This window comes from Dichotomopilus funicola (genome assembly GCF_033296635.1).
Source record: "Dichotomopilus funicola strain CBS 141.50 unplaced genomic scaffold C8A04scaffold_16, whole genome shotgun sequence".
NCBI lineage: Eukaryota > Fungi > Ascomycota > Sordariomycetes > Sordariales > Chaetomiaceae > Dichotomopilus > Dichotomopilus funicola.
In genome coordinates, this window is record NW_026944037.1 from 388282 (window position 1) to 408960 (window position 20679).

At 54.5% G+C, this 20679-nt stretch overlaps 7 protein-coding genes across 7 annotated transcripts; 3 read left to right on the top strand and 4 right to left on the bottom strand.

Moving 5' to 3' along the window:
* Window positions 1-193: 193 nt before the first annotated feature.
* On the bottom strand, window positions 194-2799 carry C8A04DRAFT_10663 (uncharacterized protein; the record flags this gene model as incomplete). Its single annotated transcript, XM_062776669.1, has 6 exons — window positions 194-1084; window positions 1180-1391; window positions 1462-1806; window positions 2417-2449; window positions 2558-2637; window positions 2738-2799. The coding sequence occupies 6 exons, from the start codon at window positions 2797-2799 to the stop codon at window positions 194-196; spliced, it is 1623 nt and encodes a 540-aa protein (XP_062638782.1).
* A 921-nt stretch (window positions 2800-3720) lies between these two features.
* Window positions 3721-6237, bottom strand: C8A04DRAFT_26921 (uncharacterized protein; the record flags this gene model as incomplete). The annotated part of the gene is made up of 10 exons (XM_062780097.1): window positions 3721-4248; window positions 4321-4394; window positions 4453-4678; window positions 4735-4922; window positions 4993-5083; window positions 5135-5276; window positions 5335-5652; window positions 5712-5792; window positions 5863-5914; window positions 6123-6237. The coding sequence occupies 10 exons, from the start codon at window positions 6235-6237 to the stop codon at window positions 3721-3723; spliced, it is 1815 nt and encodes a 604-aa protein (XP_062638783.1).
* Window positions 6238-9458: 3221 nt separating this feature from the next.
* C8A04DRAFT_10732 (complex I intermediate-associated protein 30-domain-containing protein) lies at window positions 9459-10362 on the top strand (the record flags this gene model as incomplete). Its single annotated transcript, XM_062776693.1, has 2 exons — window positions 9459-9537; window positions 9611-10362. 2 exons carry the CDS (start codon window positions 9459-9461, stop codon window positions 10360-10362), a joined length of 831 nt encoding a protein of 276 aa, XP_062638784.1.
* Window positions 10363-10875: 513 nt separating this feature from the next.
* On the bottom strand, window positions 10876-12138 carry C8A04DRAFT_26923 (uncharacterized protein; the record flags this gene model as incomplete). The annotated part of the gene is made up of 3 exons (XM_062780098.1): window positions 10876-10906; window positions 10963-11967; window positions 12038-12138. The coding sequence occupies 3 exons, from the start codon at window positions 12136-12138 to the stop codon at window positions 10876-10878; spliced, it is 1137 nt and encodes a 378-aa protein (XP_062638785.1).
* An 894-nt stretch (window positions 12139-13032) lies between these two features.
* On the top strand, window positions 13033-16455 carry C8A04DRAFT_26924 (uncharacterized protein; the record flags this gene model as incomplete). The annotated part of the gene is made up of 1 exon (XM_062780099.1): window positions 13033-16455. One exon carries the CDS (start codon window positions 13033-13035, stop codon window positions 16453-16455), a length of 3423 nt encoding a protein of 1140 aa, XP_062638786.1.
* A 665-nt stretch (window positions 16456-17120) lies between these two features.
* On the top strand, window positions 17121-18089 carry C8A04DRAFT_26925 (uncharacterized protein; the record flags this gene model as incomplete). The annotated part of the gene is made up of 1 exon (XM_062780100.1): window positions 17121-18089. One exon carries the CDS (start codon window positions 17121-17123, stop codon window positions 18087-18089), a length of 969 nt encoding a protein of 322 aa, XP_062638787.1.
* Window positions 18090-19025: 936 nt separating this feature from the next.
* C8A04DRAFT_10735 (uncharacterized protein) lies at window positions 19026-19690 on the bottom strand (the record flags this gene model as incomplete). The annotated part of the gene is made up of 2 exons (XM_062776694.1): window positions 19026-19458; window positions 19530-19690. The coding sequence occupies 2 exons, from the start codon at window positions 19688-19690 to the stop codon at window positions 19026-19028; spliced, it is 594 nt and encodes a 197-aa protein (XP_062638788.1).
* Between the last annotated feature and the right edge of the window lie 989 nt (window positions 19691-20679).

Consider the following 20679-nt stretch of genomic DNA (forward strand, 5'->3'; position numbering starts at 1 on the left):
CAAACCGGAAGGGGATATCAGTAACCAATCCACCCAACTCCCGCCGTCCCTAACACCTTGAACCTAAGTTTAACCACAACAAACCGTCTCCCCAAGAAATCCAAGAAAATCCAAGTCAGACCGCCGCCTCCACCCAACACCGCTGATAAACAACCACCCCCCCCACCCCCCCCTACTCTTCCCTCAGCCCCCCTCAGAAGAACTTGCCAGTAGACTTCGCAACCCCCGGCGCCACATCCGAAACACTCTCCCCACTGTCCTCCACATCCCCCTCCCGTCTCCCCGCCGCATGATGATCAACCAGCTGAGGCGGCGCGATATCAATAGGCCGATCCAGCGCATCAAACCGCTCCCCCTTAACCCTCGCCCGCACATACTGAATCCCCAGCCGCAGCGCCAACGCACCAAACCCCCAAAGCACCCCGCCCACGGGCGCGGCCACAAACGCCCCAAACGCACCCCAATCCGCCGTGTACAGCCCCTGCTCCAGAAGCAACAACTCTGCGCCCAGCTGCGCATCGCCGTAGTAGATCGTGCCAAAGATAAACACCGTCAGCAGCCCGCCGAGTCCGCCGACGATGACCTCGAACCCGCGCCACCAGTAACACGCATCCGACAAGCCAATGACCAGCACGGGGATGGTCGCGGCAGAGACCAAGTCCGAGATGAGATAGATCTGCAAGATAGACGGCGCACGAATGGCGATGACAACAACAGGGATCATAATCAACACGACACCAGCCCGAATCCACCAGATGTTCAACCGATTCCGAAACAAATCATTCGACGCCGACGTCACCATAGCAGACTGCAGCGAGTCAAACGCGGCGGTGCTCAGGGTCACCGACATCACGACGACCACGCCGACGACCCAGTTGGGGAGTTGCATGAGGAGAGCGAAAAAGGCGACGGAGCCGTCGACGGGATCTTCTTCGGTGCCGGGCCAGATGCCCGCCCAGGCGGCGATTAGACCGGTCGAGCCGACGAGGGTGATGATGATTAGGGTTGCGATGGTGGCGCCGCTTATGCCGAGCCAGAGGTCGCGGTCGGTTTTGGAGGCGAAGGTGCGGAGCCAGAAGTGGGACTGTTGGAGTATGTCAGTTAGTGTATGTAGGTATGGAAAGGATTTGGGGGGTGGCTGTGACGATAGGCCGAATAGAAAGAGAGATAGGGACGTACCAAGAAGAAATCGTTGGTGAGGATAGCGACAGGGAGAATGTACAGGAGCTGCCATCCCAGGAGACTAGGCTTGGTCAACCCCGAGGACTCGATCAGGCTGGTGTCGATCTTGGTTTCCACGCCGACGGTGATGGTAGCGATGAGGATCAGACCCACGACCATGGCACCTTGGATGTTGTCGGTGAAGAAGGAGATCTTGAATCCTCCCAGAGCTAGTTATCCGATCAAAGAATTAGCCACTACTCGTTGCAGTAAGGGAAAAGAGTAGGCCCGAGAACATACAAGTATAGATGGTCGTAATGACACACTCCACAATCAACACCGGCAGCCCATCAATCCCCGTCAGCAGGTTCACCACCTGCCCGATAGCAGACAACTCCGAGATCATGTACAGAAACAGCGTGGCCAGCGTCATGAAGCTGAGGTACAACGCCGCGACGGTCCCATACCGCTGCCGCGTCCACTCGGTCAAGACAAACCCTTCGGGACACTTGCGCCGGATGATGGGACCTAGCGCGGCAAACCCCAGCAATGGCAGCGCTGACGATAGCGCGTACACGACTACCCCCTGAACGCCGGCCAGGGTCGCGAGTTCGGGGTAGGAGAACAGGATACCGGCACCGAGGGCTAGAGAGGTTAGCACGATTAACGATCCTCAAGATGTATGAGTAGGGTTAAGGCGGGGGATGGGTGAAGGGGGTTCTTTTTAGAGCGGCAGCACGTTTCCCACGCAAGCATTAACTTGATCGAGTAATCACGGTACAATCTCAGCTTCGCCGTCGCAAGCCGCCGGGTTCTCCTCTGCACACCCCTTTCGGGTCCCACCCAGTAAAGGTGAAGTGACAGAAGGTTGGAACCCGCGGACATTGCTTCAACTCAGCGCCCGTAGTGAGCCGCAGTCTCCGACCCGGCCCAGTCTCATTCATCAACATCTCTCAACTTTCATCGCGAGAAGGTAGCCAATCAGACGTAGCGAATAAGAACAGAGCCGGGCCGGAAACCAGGTGAGGTTTAAGTAACGAACCTTGGTCAGCCCCATCTCGGCTTTCCTTGTCGCCCAACGTAGTCGCCGTTTCACTCTGGCAGGTTTCGGATCCCTTGCATGATCAAGTTCCGCTTCCCTCCCACAGTGCTCGCACTCTGGCGATGTTCACGTTGTCGGATGAATTGCGCTTGCCGCCGCTCTAAAGTCCTTCGGACTGCTCTGAAGTTGTTTCGTAGCCGCTGGCTCACTCACCAGATGCGATAAAATTCAGGGCAAGCGGCAGCGCTATATCATGAGGTTAAAACGTCAGCACTCCGTCACTGTTTCCATGGAACAAAAGGAATTTCTCAAAAAAGGGAGCAAAATGCGAAATGAGAGAAAAAGCGCCCTGACCAGTCTGAGTCCTGTTGCCAGCCAGGAACTCGCCCTTGCTCTGCTTCCTAAACCTCCATGCCACCGCTGTTCCGATGATCCTTTTCGTACCAACACATTAGCCTCCTTTCTTTAAACCTCCAAAAAGAATGAGGCATAATATCGCAAAAATTGTCGGCGTTGGGTTGGTTCTCAGCTCACAAAAACAATCCATATGTCACGTAGACGAGGGCGTTAGACGCCTGAAAGGATGGCTGTCCCATCCTGTCTGCTGGGGGGACGTGCTCTTGTCGTGATCAAAGACACTCTAGTCGTGGTCGAAAAATAAGGGACGGCCGAAGACTTCCAAGGACTTAGTTAGACACAAAGAAGGTTTTCGATCCGCTCAAGGTTGGGACCAAAGTGCCTCTAAAAAGGGAAAACAGGAACCCTTTCAACACCGAAGGTTTGCGAGGAGCTGCCCTCTTCGGGGAACTTTTTATCAGCTTCTGACCAATCGTTTCAGGGCTCAAGCAGCCGACCCCGGGAAGCTAAACCATGCCGGGAACGTCGCCCGCAGACTCTGCAGGTCAAGACGCGTGGGGGGGAGGGTTGGTGACACGAGGGAGTGCTGTACTTAGTAAGTTACAGCAGCGGGTCCTGGCGTTATTACATAAGTTAGTGGATGCAAATTTGCTGGGGTTTGTTCCAGCTGGGGATGCGAGGAAACGCTTGGCGGGCTCACGAAGCAAAACACCAACAAAATCATCACCGGTGTCCATCAAATCGCCCAGGTCTGCATTGCAATCTCCCGTTCATTTTTTTCATATGCCTCTCTATTGGGTGATAGCTGCATTATAGAGCTAAATCCGGCCCCCTCCAGCGTAAATACAACTCCTCTGCACTACTCCCAAATTACCGAGGACTTACTCTAATCGTTCCCAAACCGTTGGGAATAAACAGAATTCAGATACAGGACAAATCATAAAGTTTTATGGCAGCTCAAATCAGGTTCCGGCGACCAAATCACCGACCACGTCACCGCCATAGAACTCAAGATACCACATCGCATAGAGGAAAGGAAACCTGAAGTCAACAAATACAAGCACTGGGAAATCGAAGTGATCAATGAAACCGTTATTCTCTATATGTGGTCATTGATCATGGCTCTGGAGAGCGGAGACCTCATGCTGCGCTGCACCGCTTTAAGCGCCCTGGAAGTAGCCGTGATCGTTGGGACGACCGCGAGTGGGAGTCTCCATGGGCTGGCCCATGGCGTTGACCGGCGGAGTGTACGACCAGAGGGTCTGGCCAGTCATGGGGTCTTGGCCCATCGATGACATACCAGGCCAGTAGCCACCCGCGAAGCCGAAGGGGTTCGGCATGAATTGAGCAGTCGACGGCGTCACCGGAATTCCGCTCGCTCCCACGAAAGGCTGGCCGTTGGCCGGGCCAACTGGGCTCGGAGCCGGGTAGCCAGCGGGACCAAAGGAGTGGCCCATGTCGTAATTGTTGTACCCGTGGCGAGTGGCGGAAGTCGGGAACTCCTCCCTATGGCCAGAAAACCGAGCGGAACCCATTGGAGACTTGCCGAACATATCGGTCCTAGGAGTCTGGGGGGTTGTCGAGGTCTTGATCGAGAAGGCCTGAGACTTGACGCGGCGAGGAGTACCGACGTGCTTGAACACCTTGCGCTCAACACGGACGATGTTGTTGCGGAAAAAAGTCTCATTCTGCGGCCCAAATGGTCAATTTAGGCCCAAGCGATTTGGGACGATTGAGGGCAGCTGAGAGGCAAGACTTACGAAGTTCTTGACCACATGATCGGGGACATCGGCGCGCGCGAACTGAACGAACGCAAAAGCCCTGGTAACTTGGCCTTGATTTGGTTAGTTAGCTTCGAGGAATGGTTCATGAAAAAGACCGAAAGGACTGACCACTGTAGTTAGGGCGCGCAATGATGTTAACACCCACGATCTCGCCGGCATGACCGAAGAACTCGCGGATTTCCGCCTCGGTCACGTTGAGGGGGAGGTTGCCGACGAAGACGGAACGACGATCAAGGTCATACTTGTCTAAAAACTCCTCATGCGGGTCGCCGCGTGAGGTGTTCTTCTTAGTGTCAAAGGCGTCGATGCGATAATCTCCGTGGCGGCGCAGAGCCTTTGCGAGGAAACGTTAGCAGGTCACTAGCAAAGGCTAACCTGGGCTTAACTCACATAGTTGAGATCGCGCTTGGGCTCGAAGCGAGCGAACTCCACAAAAACGGCGGTTGGGAGGCTCATGGCCTCCTGCATCTGGACGCTCAGCATCTCGCACTTGCTAAGCTGGCCATACGGCTCCAGGATCTCCCTGGCGATGGTGGGGTTGATCTGGTCACCGCGGCGGCTATACATCACGAACGCACCTATGATGCGCAGAGCGGGTGGGACACGCGTTAGTTACGACTCCTTGGGCAACAACAAGGCGACACTTACGGTTGGCCCTCACCATCTCGGTGCGGCAAGGACGACCCAAAATCAAGATACCACGGCCCTCTTCCATGGCGGCCTTCGCATCTTCGTCGTTCTGCCTTTTTGTCAGCAGGCTAAGCGTCGAATTCAGTCGCGGGTAACTCACGGTGTACTGGACGAATGCATAAGGCATGCCGAGGATATTACCTCGGGCCTCGCGGCGGATCTTGACGAAGACGGTGCCAAAACGGCTAAACTCTCTAGTGATAGCAGCCTCGATGGCACGATCCTCCTGGGACTCGGGAAGACTATTGCGTTCGGCCATCAGATATATGTTTTGTTTCCGTGGAAATGACTAGGACTTACTTGGCGACAAACACGCAAGCACTGGGCGGGTAGATGCCCTGGGCATCCACGCCGCCGATCTCATGGCGAGACGAACTATGGTGAAGGGTGCGGTCATTACCCGTGGCCGTCATGCCGCCCGGCGTGGTGGCGGAACGCATCACACGGCGGTTGTCATTGGCCTTCAGGGCCATGGCCTGACCGTTCTTGTCGTCGTAGTAGTTGAAAGCCGGCGCGATCTGGTCAGTGATCTCGCGAGGGGTCTTGAGAGCCGACTTAAGGGGCGAGCCGTCAAACACGTCGCCGCTAGGCTTGCTGCCCATCTCAAACTTGGAACCACTGCGACAATTGAGATAAGTGAGAATTCTTGAATCACAGCTGGGGGAGAGAGGACTTACGATCCGTCGCTGTTGGAATCAGTGAAGTCAACGCTCGAAGCGAGGCTGGTGGGGGCAATGTCGTCGTTTACCGACGCAAATCTTGGCCAATTCAGTAAATGTCCGGACCAAAGAAGAGAGAGACAAGAGCACTTGAGGGATAAAATCTTACCGAACATGGGGCGAACAGTCATCCATGCTAGCGACGGACAGACGGGCTCCGGCTACACAATTGTCAGCATTGATGATTCTATCTCGGACAGGCACACCTCATTGTAGGCCGGGTGTTGTCAAATGGCACTGCCGATATCAAACTCGTAACGGACTCATCCCGTACCCCCGATAGCCCGAGGGACAGGAGAACCCGTCGGGATGTGAGAGGAAACGAGGGTTAAAAAGGGGGAAGATAATAAAATGAACTCGGATACGTACCGTCATCAGACTCGGAGCCGGCGCTCGAAGAGTTGCCGCTCAGGCTGAACGAACGCACACGACGCAGGTTGGCGCCGCGGTTGCCGTACTGACCAGCTCTAAGCATAGCAGACATCTTGGTGACTTTTGGATTGTCGATGGAAACTATGTTGGTCGCGATGAGATGGTCGGATGGTGGCTACTCAAGGGCAAAAGATGCTCTTAAGGGCTGAAGATGTTTCCGCACAACCTAATAATGGGTTGGTAAGATATGGGTTGTTACCTTCGGGTTTCGGATGCCGGTGCTCAAGCTGGCCTTCGCGGGGGAAGATCGCGAGGCACAGGGGATGGTTTGAGGACCGGTTTCCAGAGAAGGAAAAAGGTGATAGGGATAGGGAAGAAAATAAGTGGTATTCAAGGAGAGTAAAAGTGAAAAGAAGGGTATACTAGGAAATACGGTCTTCTCAACTCGACTTGGGGCTCGATGATCTCGATTCCCTAAGATCTGGCTAGTGTGGGTTTGCCTGGTAGGGTGGGGGGAAGAGAGGAAGGAGAGAGGGAGGGTGTATGTGTGTGTGGGAGGGTGGGTAGAAGGGAAGGAGCAACCGGGTGATCATGCGGCAACCAGCGGAAACCAACGGAAACCACCAATGCCTTGCGTCCTCGAGGCTCAGGCTGATTGCCCTCATGCCTTGGAAACCAGACTAAATGCTGCTACTGGGAGAAACACTTGTTTTGCTCGCAGAGGGGCAGAAGGTTGGAGGGGCGTTTTGGGCTTCCCAGCTGTTGTGCCGGCCACAGAGCAGCCAAACAAGGAAACGTAAAAGAATGCACACAAGAGTGTGAATATGTTCGACAGATGCATCGTGGGATATGAACGACAAGGAAAGGAACGGGATGCGGATGTTGTACTCACCTGTGATGCAGCTACTTGATGGTGTTCCAAGGCTGCGTTGATGGTTGCGTGTTGGAAGAAGAAGAGAAACGAGAGTCACGAGATTTTTCGCTGGTATATATACTTTCGAGGAAATAGCTGGCAGTTTGGAATCAGAAATCGAGGGGCCGGCCTGGGTAACAAGGAGTGAAAGACTGCACACAGTGGGAGGTCCAACCTTCGGAGGGCCTTTGGCCGTCACCGGCGAATGACGGGCCTCGACCGACCCAGAGCGGAGCATGAGGTTGAATCTTGCCGGCCGCTCTTGGAGCCTGCCATCAGTCTGATGCCCGGGCAACACCAAAACACGTTCAGGGACCCGCATGCGTGTTCTTGCTGACGTGTTTGGGTCACGGAAACGAGAAGGCGCGGGCAAAAAGCCTTGGCCGCCCGGCGGAGAACAGAAAGCGGGTAGTCTCCAGTCGAAACCACTCGGCGGCGATGGGGGACTATTGGTGCGAGTTCTGAAACCCAATTCAGATGCGTTGGCCTGTGATGTGCTTTGGAACGTGGCTATTGGGGAGACTGGGTAATCAGGCTCAGGAATTGTCGATGTCGGAGTGAATGACACGACAATGATAGTTCGGGGGAATACGGGCTGATAAGATGACATATGCGGAGGGGTGTGATAGGCATTGATTTCGTAGCATTCAATGTACATTTCCTGTTTATTTGCTCTTTGAAAAGGGCCCCAAGAAACAGGAGGACAATGCTTGTTTATGTGCTTACCTAGGTGTGAAGTTGACCAGAGCACCCCCATGAGTGGGCAAGGAAAGTTTGAAAAGTATTGATAGAGGGAGGTTTGGATTCACGCATTACATTGTTACCTATTGAGTCAGCACTGGTGTTGGTGGATGTTACATGAAATGTTCACATCGCAATGGAGCGAAAATACCTTGATTCTTGTCGAGATACCACCCAAGGTTAGGGCTCCTGGGAATCAAAGCAGACGAGGGATGCCTCAGAACATTGATAAAATACAACATTTGAAACATCTGCAACTGTCGGTTGACTGGTTCAATGCTTGGCCTAATTAGTTCAACACTGTTTAGGAACTCAGCCCCTCTGAACAGCCAAATTGAGTCTCAATCTCTTCAAAACCGATAGCTCGTGGTTTCCAACCCCAAGCGGAAGCTTCATTAGAGGAGTCTTTGCTATTTGGTTCCAGAAGCAAGAGATAAGCCTGTAATTTGATGGAGTCATAGTTTGCCGCCCCTTGGAAGTTTGCTAAGGGCTTGCTCCCGTCGCCTTGCAACCTGGGTTTAGGAAGCGTCATGTTTGCTAATTAACTCCTCTGACACTTTAATCTACGTTTGTCATGAATATTTAGGCCAAGTAGGAAATGAAAACGAGAACGTGATTATTAGGTGCAGAAGATTAAAAATCAATTGGACAGGTGGAAATATAATTAACTTGTGGTAAAATATGTCCTTACTGTATCCAAAGAAGAGAGGGAATTTGTTTGCCCTAGGCTGCCTAGTAATTAGCTGTCTGGAAGAAAGCTAGAATGAATAAAGAAGACAAAAGGTTCCTGATGTTATCAACCAAAAGTTGCTTTTCATGTGGTAACAGGAGGACGTAAAGCCCACACGTAATGTGCTTTTTTCTTTAATTTTAAAACTAGAGAACCCCTCCAAAAACCTAGACAAGAAGTAGAAACTCAATCCCGGGAAAAATTTACAAGTATAAAACTTGAACAAGGGAACAAGAGACGATTCTGATCAGGTCAAAATAGCTAGTGTTAGACCGACAACATGATATGGCCCGTGCGTTGTCGTGCATATGGTGTGGACGGCAGAAGTGACAACCCGAATACGTATCAGATTCTTAAGTGTCTCCCTCGGTGCCTCCGTGGATCCCTTTACCCAATGATGTGCTTCTATAGGTAGAGTGATTGGCAACTTTGTTTCAGGCCGGCCACAGAGATGAAAGAGTAGCGACCTTTCTCTGGGTTCAATGCTCTGGGTGCAAACTGACGGCCCGCGGGGTGAGCAGGAATTTCACAGCTGCCCAAGGTTGTCTCGCCATGAAGAGGGAGAGAAGAATCCTGTGTCCCCCCAGTCGTTGGGCCATGCCGGAAGGCAAGGTGCATGTTCCCCGGAAGCACGCACGTGGCAAGGGAAAAGTAGCACGTGGTTGAGGCTCACTTGGGACCTCATCGCTGTACAGGACCCACATTTAAGTAGAATGTCTGTGTGGGGTCGCACCCTGGGATTGTTGAATGACGTCCCGCAAAAACGGCCGGCCCAAAACATTACCCGGAGACATCGCATTGAGCGTCGCTCCCGCTGACTATGGCCACGAGCTTGGGAACATGCAAACAACCCTAAGATATTCGGCGCTATCGCCCATCCAACTATTGCCCATCCGGTAGCCGTACTAGAAAACCCTGCTGGCGACGCGAACAGAGCTTCCAGCCCACGATGCAGGCGACGAAGCCCCTCTTCTATAAGGGCTTCATCGCCCGAAGCCTCGACGAGTTCAAGAGGCTTTCTCATATTGGTACTGTTCCATAAAGAGTCAATCCTCTCTACAATCCCTCCACAACTTACTGACCTTAAAACCCTGCTGCTAGCCTTCACCCTCGAAGGGATCAAGGGCGCCAAAGGCCACTACGAACTCCACAACTTCCAGAGCCCAACAGCGATACAGGACTGCAAAATCATGTCCGATGTTGGAATTGGCGGCTTCTCAAACGCGAACCTTGACTGGGTGACCTCGCCCCCACCTTCGTCCCCCGAAAAACCCCCTTCCCCGAACTCACCCGGCTACGCCCGCTTCCACGGGACCATCTCGACGAAACTACCCAAAGACCGACCAGAGGTCAAGCGGACGGGGTACGCGGCATTCAGAACACGCGACCGGCCGCCCACGATATTCGGGCGCAGTCTCTTCAATATCGACCCTTACGTCTACCTCGCCCTGCGCGTCAAGTCCGACGGCCGCAGCTACTTCATCAACGTCCAGACCGAATCAGTCATACCCACAGATCTACACCAACACCGGTTATTCGTGAAGAAGCCCGGGGAATGGGAGACGGTGTTTGTAAAATGGAACGATTTTGTACGGACTAACCACGGTTTCGTGGTCGAGCCGCAGACCGAAATCATGCGGCAAAAGGTCCGGTCGATCGGTATCGGCCTGACAGACAGGATACCGGGGCCGTTTGAGCTATGTATTGAGAGGATGTGGGCAACGAATGATGAACGTGATGCGGATAACATTGTGGACTTGATGAGCTCGAAGGCGGCGGGTCTCGATGCCCCGCCGAAGGAAGGCATGCTGAAGACAAAACAAGGGCAAAATGTCGGTTGGGAGGATAAGTGAAGGGCAGGGGGTGGGATAGCTTTTGGTCGCCAAGGCAAAGTTTTGTCGCGGAGGCTTTGGCTCTGGTCGGGAGCGAGGGGGCCATGGCGAGGGAGAGCATTTTGGAGTGAGCTGATGATGATTTCGGGTACAAATTGCCGGCATTGTATCAATGTACACAGAATCCACGGCGTTCCACCGTTACATGTATGAACCCAAAGCTTTGTCTGACTGTGGGCGGCGGGCGTAAGACCTGACACCATTAATATTGGAATTACTCACTCTCGGGACACCTTTCTTTGTCCGGGCTTATGCGAGCTGGCCGAAGCTGCCATGCCATGCTGCACAAGACGTTGTGTATGGACAAGAAACAAAAAAGGGTTGATTATTTCCAGAAACCGACATATATGTATCCAGGAACCTATGTTTTGTAAAACCATCGCCTCATGCTTGGGAGTAATACAATAACTAACAACGCCAAATCATTACCACGCTAACGCCATGCATACATATACCAAGTTCCCCCTGTTTCCGTCAAGTCTCACTGTCCTCCTTGCCCCTGTCCCTGCATTGGGTGGTTAGACTCTCGCCGCTAACACAAATCAGAGATATTGGACTTACCACTCGCGTTTTTCCCCAGCCTTACTCCATCGCACATCGTCGATGTCCTTCTGGCCACCCTTTTCCCACTCTTTGATCTGCGCTTCCGTGAACCCGGCCGTGCGGAGACGCTCAGCACCCTGCTGCTTCCACTTTTGGAGGTCGCGGAACGTCTCGACTGCTTCATCCCAGTTTTCGGTTGCGGCTGGCTGGGGTTGAATGTCAGAAGATGGATCATAGTCCTTGCTAAACCGATCGTCCATGGCTGCGGCCCCTCGAAGCGCCCCGCGCCCACGAGGTTGAACTCGGGATTCAGATGGTGGTGCTGGGCCGATGAAATCGTCAAGAGGGTCCGAATCGTCGTCAATATTTTCGTTTAGCTGGCCATGTTTCGAGGAATTCGTAGCGTCATCATCGTCCTCACGGAGCCGGCCATAGTTTCTGCGGTTCGACGACTCACCGCCGATAAGATCTTGGTCTTGGCGGGACTTTTTTCGGTGAGATCTCGAGTGGCGCGACCGGTGTTCCTCCTCGCTGCTGCTCAAAGGTGACCGGTGTCGGTGTCGGTGTCGGCGGCTCCCCCCACGCGGCGAGCGAGATCTGTCGTGGCGGGAACCATGTTCCCTACTCTTCCGATCATCCCGTCTTCTCCGCGATCGGTATTTCTCCTCTTCTTTGTCCTCTTGTCTCTCCGCATGTGGACTGCGGCGTCGCTCGCGCGGTGCGCCCCTACGTCCTTTATTATCTTGTTCTTCATCTTTGTCCTTCGGTCTCTCGCCCCGCTGGTCGCCGGTGCGTGGCTTCCGGCCCGCTAGAATCGAGGATATGTCGCCCAATTGTCGTCGGCGTAAGTCAGAGGCGCTGGGGTTTAGCTTGCGCCGCTTTTTTGCCTCGGATTCGGTCAAATCGTCTAGCCGTGCCTGGGCTTCTGCGGCTTCCCTGGCTAAGAGAGCGGCATTGTGATTCGTTGTCTCTTTGATGATGCGCCCAAGAAAGCGGGTGTTCGGTTTCGCCTTGTGGGCAGGCCTGGAAACCGTTCCTCTTATTAAATTATGCCCGTAGGTTTAGATACATGATGTGAGCATGGAACACTCACTTGGTGGACCTGAACGCTTCGAGCCCCATCGACGAATACTTCATGGATGCGTCCTTCGCTTCTCTGCTCAAGAGCTCAGCGACCGCATCATCTGTCAACATCGTGTCATGATCGGCACGCCGGCTCTCCATTAGCAACCGAAAAGCAAAAGCAAAAGCACTCAAATGCGTGGGAGAGGGGAGATGGAGGTGGGGCTTGGGGGAGCCGCGGTCAACGGCCACGACGACGGGAAGAAGTTACAATGCTCAACGTCAAGATTCCGTCTCGCTTGCAGGCGAGCTCCAGGGTGTCTTATCGATTAGCTGCAGTGTGGGGCCCAATTCGCTAATCGTCTCCACATGGGATCGCCGCACTGTTGCGGCTTGGCGGCGAGGCACGGTTAAGCCTTTCCTGCGATTCGCAAACTTTACAGTACACTGACGCGCCAGGTACCGAGCGAAAGGACGCACTTATCAAATTCTATACATAGATGAAGATTCATTATTAGCGAAGTGCCTTGACGTCAACTCCGCTAGGCTCATTGCTTAGGTTTCCATGTCCCGCTGCTGGCGTTGTTGAAACATAGTGGGTCCTGTAATGCCGGCGGAAGGTCACAAAGGTTTAGAAGGCAACAAAGGGTTTCGAAGGTTGGACTATTGTAAAAATAAGCGTTCTTTTCTTCTCTTTATGATGTGCGGTCAATGATGCAGGAACTTCCCTTTAGTTAAGGAGCTAAGGAGTGCTGGAAATACCTCCTCTACATACTAAAAAGCGACACAATGCCCCTCTTCCAACCCCCCGGGCCGTCCTCCACAAGAAGCAAGCAAGCACGGTCCCACAGCCACAGGCCTTGCGGAAGACCAGCCCCACTAAATTACCACCCGGACTTCTGCTCCGACCCCAACGAGTCCAGCGGCGTTCCAGCACCCCAGAGGACGGACGGCCTGCCACACCTCTCCAATCAATTCGCGGCGCTCACATTCCTCCCATCACTCACCACCTCGTGGTAGCCCACGATGGACGCCCTTCAGTCCAAGGTCGACACCATTGGGGGGGAAGTGAGCCAGATCAGCGATGTGCTGAGGGAGTATCTCGACCAGGGCGTTCCACTTCCTTCAGGTCGCAAAGTGCAGCCGCCAAAGACGAAGGCGAGCCGTGACCTGCTGCAACAGCTCCTCGGCCGGCTCGATCAAGTGTCGACTGAACTCGGCGATGTGCGGAAGCTGTCCACGCCTCCTCCTAAATCATCTTCATCTTCATACTTTCCACCAATCGCCCCTTCCACGGACGCGCAGCTATTACCACCACCATCATCCTCCTCATCACCATCACCAATTGGAACTCTCGTCTCACCCTCGACACACGCCAATCCTGGGCCACCCGAGACGCCGCGACATCATGTCGATGATGGCGCCGACGGCCAGTTGACGGCTCCCTTGCCACCAACTGATCTCAAAACCGGTTTACCAATACCTGTTTCGGCATCATCACAGACACCGTCGACACGAGCAGCCCCAACAGCGCGACCTTTGACAGCGGGACGACTAACCTCGCGGCCGGCCCTTCCCCCAGCATTACCTACCAAAACGGCCTCCCATGCCTCGGAGTCTCAGCTTCCCCAGGGGATCACGCTGAGCGATGGCTCCGTCTACCGGAGTCCGTTGGCGTGCGAGCATGCGTCACCCCTCTTCGACTGTGTGTACCGGGATATCAATGTGCTAAACGAAGAGCTGTTTGAGCTGTACTCGAGCCACCCTGTGGTCCGCGACGTCGGGTATTTCAAGCTTCAAGTTCGGGACCTACCGCCTCTTAATGTCCAAGAGGTGGCCCGACCAAGTAAGGACCATGCAACCTCTTTCAGCTACAAGATCGACAAGCATGGGATCGTTAGGGTGGACAGCGGCAAGAGATTTAAGTTCTCGTCTCCGAACTTGCCCTTCCCTTCGAGCACTAAGCTGGAATGGTCTCTCGAAGAGCAGAAGGAGCTTTGGAACTCTTCGGCGGCCAACCCGCCAAAAGGAATGCGGCCTTACATCATCGGTAACCCGCTTTTCGAAGATGTCGAGCTTTCTCCTGGCGAGAAACTTCGGCGTCGAGGCCGCACGACACTCGAAGGAATCAACACTCAATATGTCTACTTTAACCTCACCGGGAAGACCATTACTACTATGCACAGAGAGGATGCGCATGTGCGGTCGGAGAACTTGCTTCGATCTGGCCAGCACAAATTCTGGTGCTTTATCAAACCGGCTTTTGGAAAGAAGCTAGAAGAGAGGATGGCGATTGAGTACCCAGAAATGCGCCGATGCTCACAAGCGTTGCGACATCTCAGCCGTCATATCCCGCCGGCCAAGCTGGATGAGTGGGGGATCGAATATACGCTGGACTATTGCGTCCCCGGCCAAGCCGTCGTGACGGAGCCTGCAACGTACCACCAGGTACTGAACCTCGGGCCCAATTACGCCATCGCTATCAACCTAGAGTACAACTCGTCTCCGGACATGCCTCCAGACTACCGGTTCTGCGACAGGAACTGCCCAGACAAATTTGCCATGTCTGCAGATGACTTTCGAATCTACGAGAAGTCGCCTGAGCAGCAGTTCCCTCGCACCCCGGAGACAACTGGACAGGACGGTCCAACAGCCCCTGCGTCTGAGCAGGTCGCTCGGCTGCAACAAGAGTCTACGATTTCACGGCCCGCTCAGTCGGTCACCCCGCCACCAGAAAATGGCATTGCAAAGAAGCTAGAGCCGTCTAGCACACAATCAACGTCAGCGATTACCGAAGGGCAGGGGCGGTTTAGGGCTCTTGGTGACGAGCAGAAAACGGGGGCTTCACAGCCGTCAACGTTCCCCCAACTTCCGTCGTCCATGCCTTCGCCGGAGCAGAGTGTTTCGCCCGCGCCCAACCCCACTGAGCCGCTGGATCCAGTACCTAAATTGTTGGAAAGCAAAACGGGGCATATATCAACGGTTCCAGCACAGCTTCATACCCCGACTACCTTCGCCAACTCGGCCCAGGTTGTCCCGCCAATTCCCCCTACCTTTACGCTTGATGCGAATCAGCGCGGATATATCAACACACAAGCGTTGCAACCGCTGCGTAAAACGGCTCGGATGATCAACCCTGACCGGACGTGCGACACGCAGAGTCCCCGGCCACCGAAGAAGCAAAGGACGCAGCCGCCATCCACTCCCATTACCCCACTCCAGCCCGCTGGCGGTGCGTTCCAGCATCTCTCGACGATACTAAAGGCACACCAAACACCCACTCGAAGTGGGAGCGCAGAGGCGGAGAAGCTAAGCGGCAAGCCGGCATTCGAACGCCTCAGTGGTTTGGTCCGCGAATGGAGACGCTTTTCCAGGTCGGCGTCTACGATACTGGGCAGGTTCGGTCTCATTGTGACAATCGAGGAAGCAGCTCACGGGTACCCGGAGTTGCACACGTTCCTCTTGCGATTCTTGAAGATGAAAATGGCCATCTGCGTTGAGAGCGCACTAGCGTGGCCTGGGCAGGTTGTCCCGCCCAATTTCATGGACGGGATGCTGAACACTCTGGGGTGGGATGAAGCCAAACGGCCGCAGCTTCACGACTATCTGCGAGAAGGCAAATGCTGGGCTGCGCTTTGCGGGAAATATGACGGCCTTCTATGCCTTGTCGCTCCCGATGCGGATTGCTCGGAGCTTGCGCTCTTCAAGGAGGAATTGGCGCACTTCCACGCGGCGCTCGACACCGAGTTTGTTCGGAACATGTGCAATGTCGGTGCTGTGCTCCAGAAGTCCATTTGGGAGTGCCTAGAGCTTCCGGAGTTTATCTGGGAGAGCACACCCACCACTTCGCTCGCCGTGGACCAGATCTCACCAATGCTGGCCCCATTCCGCTTGCTCAAGTCCAACTATTACGATGGCAGCAACGGAATGTCCTGGCCGCGGCCGGCAAGCTGGCGCTGGGAATGGCCAGCAGACCCCACCGTGGTTCACCCCGGCAGCGAGAAGGCGTGCAGCTTCTGCCCTTCCAAGACCTGCCGCTGCGTCGAGATCAAGGTCCCGCAGATTCCTCGCATATCAGACGACGGGTCGAAAGGGTCTGGGGTCCGCTCTCTGGGGCCACACAGGGCAAATGATATCCTGGGCGAGTTAGTTGGCGAACTGCTACCGCCGGGTTCTTGCATTGGGGGCTGGTCCATGGCACTCCATCGTCCTGACCTGGACGACGAGACCGTGGCGGATATCTATCCCGCCCAGATGGGTAATTGGGTCCGCAAGGTCAACCACAGCGCCAACCCGTCCACCATGTTCCGGGTCATGAAGATTTCCGGTCGATGGCGGCTGATGTTGGTCGCTGTGAGGGATATCGGGGACGGCGAGGAGATTACAGCCAAGTATGGCAATGGCTTCTTGAAAGACCAGCCGTATTCTTTCGTCGAGGGTCTACATTAACCGTTCGGAAAGGGTTGGCGGCTAGACATCGAGCGCCGTCTCCAACGGCATGGGATGTAATGGGAAGGGGGGCGGCGTTTGGCTTTGTTGTATCGTCACTACCATTTGGACTCTGGTTTGAAAGGAAGGGTAATTGCGTCAATTTAGTTTCAAGGTTTCGTCAATTCATGGGCTGGGAGTGACCGCCATCGATCACGCGAGTGCATTCGGATGAGCTTATATCGGGAAATGGCTAGGGGTAAGCGGAGTTTGCGTTTCTTTTCCTCTGTATGTGTACATTGTAGTACCAGTCTACATACCAAACAATATCGAGCTCGCCTGCACACAAGCGTCCAACCCGGCCAGTCTCTTAAGACAGGGACATCAACGCCTGCCTGCCTGCCTGCCGTGAAAAGGTTGTTCCAGAAACGCTAGACGGGGTGATGCAAGATGTTGAAGACATCGTACATGAAACACGGAGAAGCTGACAGTTTCGGGGTTAGGGTTGTCGCGCTCGACATTTATCCCCCACGTCCGGATTCGGCAATCGCATCAACAAAAAACATTCTCGACCAATAAACAAACCAACCCCCTTTGACGCCACAACACGACCGCAACGCGATCAAAACCCGCGCTTCCAACAAACTTACATAGTGGGGATTTACAGCATCGCGACACAAATTACAATGCCACGCGCCAACTCACCAGCCAAGCCGGCAGACCCTCTCCGCAACCCCAAACTCCTCCGCGCCCTCGACGACCTCAAATCGTCCTCGCTCGACGACTACACCATCATCAAACTCAGCGAGCCCATCTCCACCGCCGACCCCTCCACCTCCTCCCTCCTCACCAGCCGTCACAGCCACCACCCCAACAACGACGATCTCACAACCAACACCACCACCGCCCCCCGCACCTCCGACGTCTCCACCGCCTCCTCCTCCGCTCCCACTCCCACCACCCTCGAAGCCGACCTCTCCCACTACCGCGAACTCTTCGCCAAACTGCGCTTCTCCTACGTCGAGCAAGTCACCAAGGAAAAATTCATCCGTGCCATCGTCGGCGATCCGCCGCTTATTGTCTCCCCGCAAGAGAATGCTGATTTGGAAGCGCGCAATGCGGCGGCGAAGGCGGAGTTGAAGAAGCTGAAGGGGGAGGTGGCGGGGATGGTGGGGGATTTGGAAGTTAGGGGAAGGGAGTTGGCGGGGAGGTTGGAGAGGGTACGGGGGGAGATGGAGGTAGCTGTTCACTTACCGGATACGATCGCGGAACTGGAGGCCCGCGTGGCGGCGTTAAGGGAACAGCAAAAAGAGAGGTTGGCTGCGGTGCCTGGGTCGAGACCGGAGATGGCGATGCCGTTGGGGAGGACGCGGGCGGTGGTGGAGGAGAGAAGGGGGGAGTTAGGGAGGGTGGAGAGGGCGGTGGAGGTGTTGGGGGGACAACAGGTGCCGAGGAAGAGGAAGGAGGTGGAACGGTTGAGGGCGGAGGTAGGGGGGTTGGAGAAGAGGAGGGAGAATAGTGCGGTTGCGGCGAGGGAGGCGAAGAGGAGGAGGGAGGGTGCGCAGGGGGGGATGGAGGATGAGTTGGAGGCTAGGGGGAGGTGGTTTAGAGCTTCCGAGGCGGTGTTACGGCAGGTGTTGGATTTGAAGGGGTAGATCGTTTCTGGGTTGGTTCTTTGGTATTGGAGTCCATAGCATGGAGGGGAGTGGCACATTGGAATGGGATAGTACGACAGGGATATTGGGCGTTGCGGGAGTTCATTTTTGAGACAAGGAAGAATTGGGTTGTCTTCGAGTATCAGCTATAAAGACTTGTTGACTGACGTGGCAATTTATCATTTGAGGGCATGTCTGGGCGGTTAGTAGGGTCAGGTCCTACAGGACAACGGATCGCGGCATCTGCTGCAAGACCGACTTCGGGACCGGATAGTAGATTGTGTTATACAACCAAGTTAAAGTTATTGGCATCGGTGTTCCCACGGCGGCTTCGAAATACTTTATTTTTGGTCTCCCACTCTCCGAGACACATCCCAGCCCCGCGAAGAGTCGCCGAGATATCCCCTACTTTGTACATACAGAGATTCACTCGCTGCTTGTCACCTCGGAAGACTACGATAAACGGGCTGCAAAGTCTCGGGGTAAATCCCGTAACGACCAATGGTATATGTTTGTCGAAGCATGAGAAGAATCACAAGACATGTCTCATCTGTCCCGCTGGTGATACAACTCCTTTCTCTCTTTCTCTACTGGTGGGATGGACGTCAAGCTTTCTTGCTGTCTCGGCAGCGGCCGCGGTTGATCGTGCATTTTCAGTCGATGGTCATACCACCAAGACTTCGACTCGTTCTAGACCGCCGTTGTGAGTCAACATCCCCCAGTGATATACCGGCGGCTTCGCGGGCTTCGCGGCATCGGTATTAATTTATACTAGCCCGAGATCCACGAGCAGGCGCAAATATACAGCTGTTGTGATATGTCCAATATCCGAGTCCTCATAAGTCGGCAAATCTCGGAGTACAAGTCTGTATGACTACGTAGTAGACAACAGTTGCTTGAGCCTCTCACTTTAACTAGTTACTATCGTCCCACGTATCACGACCTCCCAAAGATACTCGTCAAGAAATTCGACCCCCCACCCGGCCCTCCACCTCCACGATTCCCATGCCTCCTCGCCTCATTCCGAATCCACTCCTCCAAAAACCCCCGATCCGCCAGTTTCTTCCCATCCGAGACCTTAGTCTGCACCTGCGCCTCGCCCGCATCAAAACTCAGCAGCGTCGGGATGGAGTTGATCATGTAGGTCAGGCCCAGCCCGGCCGACATCACATCCGGGTGGTCATACTCGACGGTGCAGAAGCCGACGCCGCCTTCGGACTCGCCCACGCCGGTTTCGATGAGTTGGTGCAGGAGGGGTGTGACGACGCGGCAGGTGGTGCAGTAGGAGGTTGTCCAGAGGGTTAGGAGGGGGGTGCGGGAGGAGGAGGAGAGGAGCTGGTAGGTGTGGAATTGGTCGAGGTTGCGGACTCTAGTGGTGTGGTCAGTTTCACGAGTATTTTTGAAGATTTTATTTTATTTTTTTGAACAGTGAATACTTACGGGGCGTAAACCTGGTTTTTTGCCCGTGCTTGGCGGGAGGTTGAAAACCGTCGGCTCGCCACGGGATAGCTGTGCACGCTAGGTTGGCAAGGCTGGATGAGGCCCTTTGCCCGGAGGAGCTGCCGCTCGGCGTGTACGAGACGTGGTCTCAGGAGTTGCATGGTGAAGATGGCTGACTGTCTTGTCCTGAATACCCCTGCCACGTCCAAACAACGGTGCGAGGCTAAGTGGCTAACTATCACACCACCAGGTTGTTATGGTGAAATGAAGGGTGAAAATTGTCAATTGGGTGTTGATGCTGCCGATCTCAAAAGCTGCTGAAACATTTCCTGAAACTTAACCAACGAGACTGGCAAGACTGACTGGAAGACTACACTAGCTCGGGCTGGATGAGATCATCGTTCAACAAACCGGGAGTTCCATACACGAAAATTACACGTGGGTTTACAAACATCCGTACGGAACCGTTTTCGCCTCAACGTTGCATGATGGGCGAGAGCGCCCCCACGTGCGATTGTTGAGGGCGGGGAGACTTGGCGCGTCCGCACACCAACCCAACGTCGAATTTCGGTCATGGAGTCCGGGCTCCGTCTCCATTGGACCCTCTCTGTCTCCAGTCCATACATATCACAGGAGACGTTAACCCTTCTGGAACCTGGGCGTCTCGTCATATGAGCGGTGTAGTCTTGGTTTTGATCTTCCAAGAGCTTTAGGATTCGGCAAGCAAGGCAAGTCACTCCTGTCCGTTTTGAGTATTAATAGAAATTGGCCGAAATATTCGCGGCATGTGCCCGTTTGCCCTCGGATTTTCACGACTGCCCAGTCAACCAGTGCCCTCAATGCCCAGGTGCTCGCCGCTCGCCAGTCATGCGCCGGCGGTTCTTGGCCATCGTCATTGTGCATCCCAAGGGGTCCTCTCGAGGCTGGTCACCAACGGCAGCAACCCGGATCCGGACGATGCGGCGCAACAAGCGCGTTGGCGATCCTAAAAGAACTCCCGTGGTCGTTCTCGAACCCCTCCGCACCTCAGGCAGCCATGTCTCTATTTTGCATTGCCACGCGCATTCTGCGCCGTTTGTCTTGTCCTCGGAAGTGCTGGTTTGATCGTGGACTCGTGGTTTGACCAAATTTGATTCAGAGCCTGCATCGG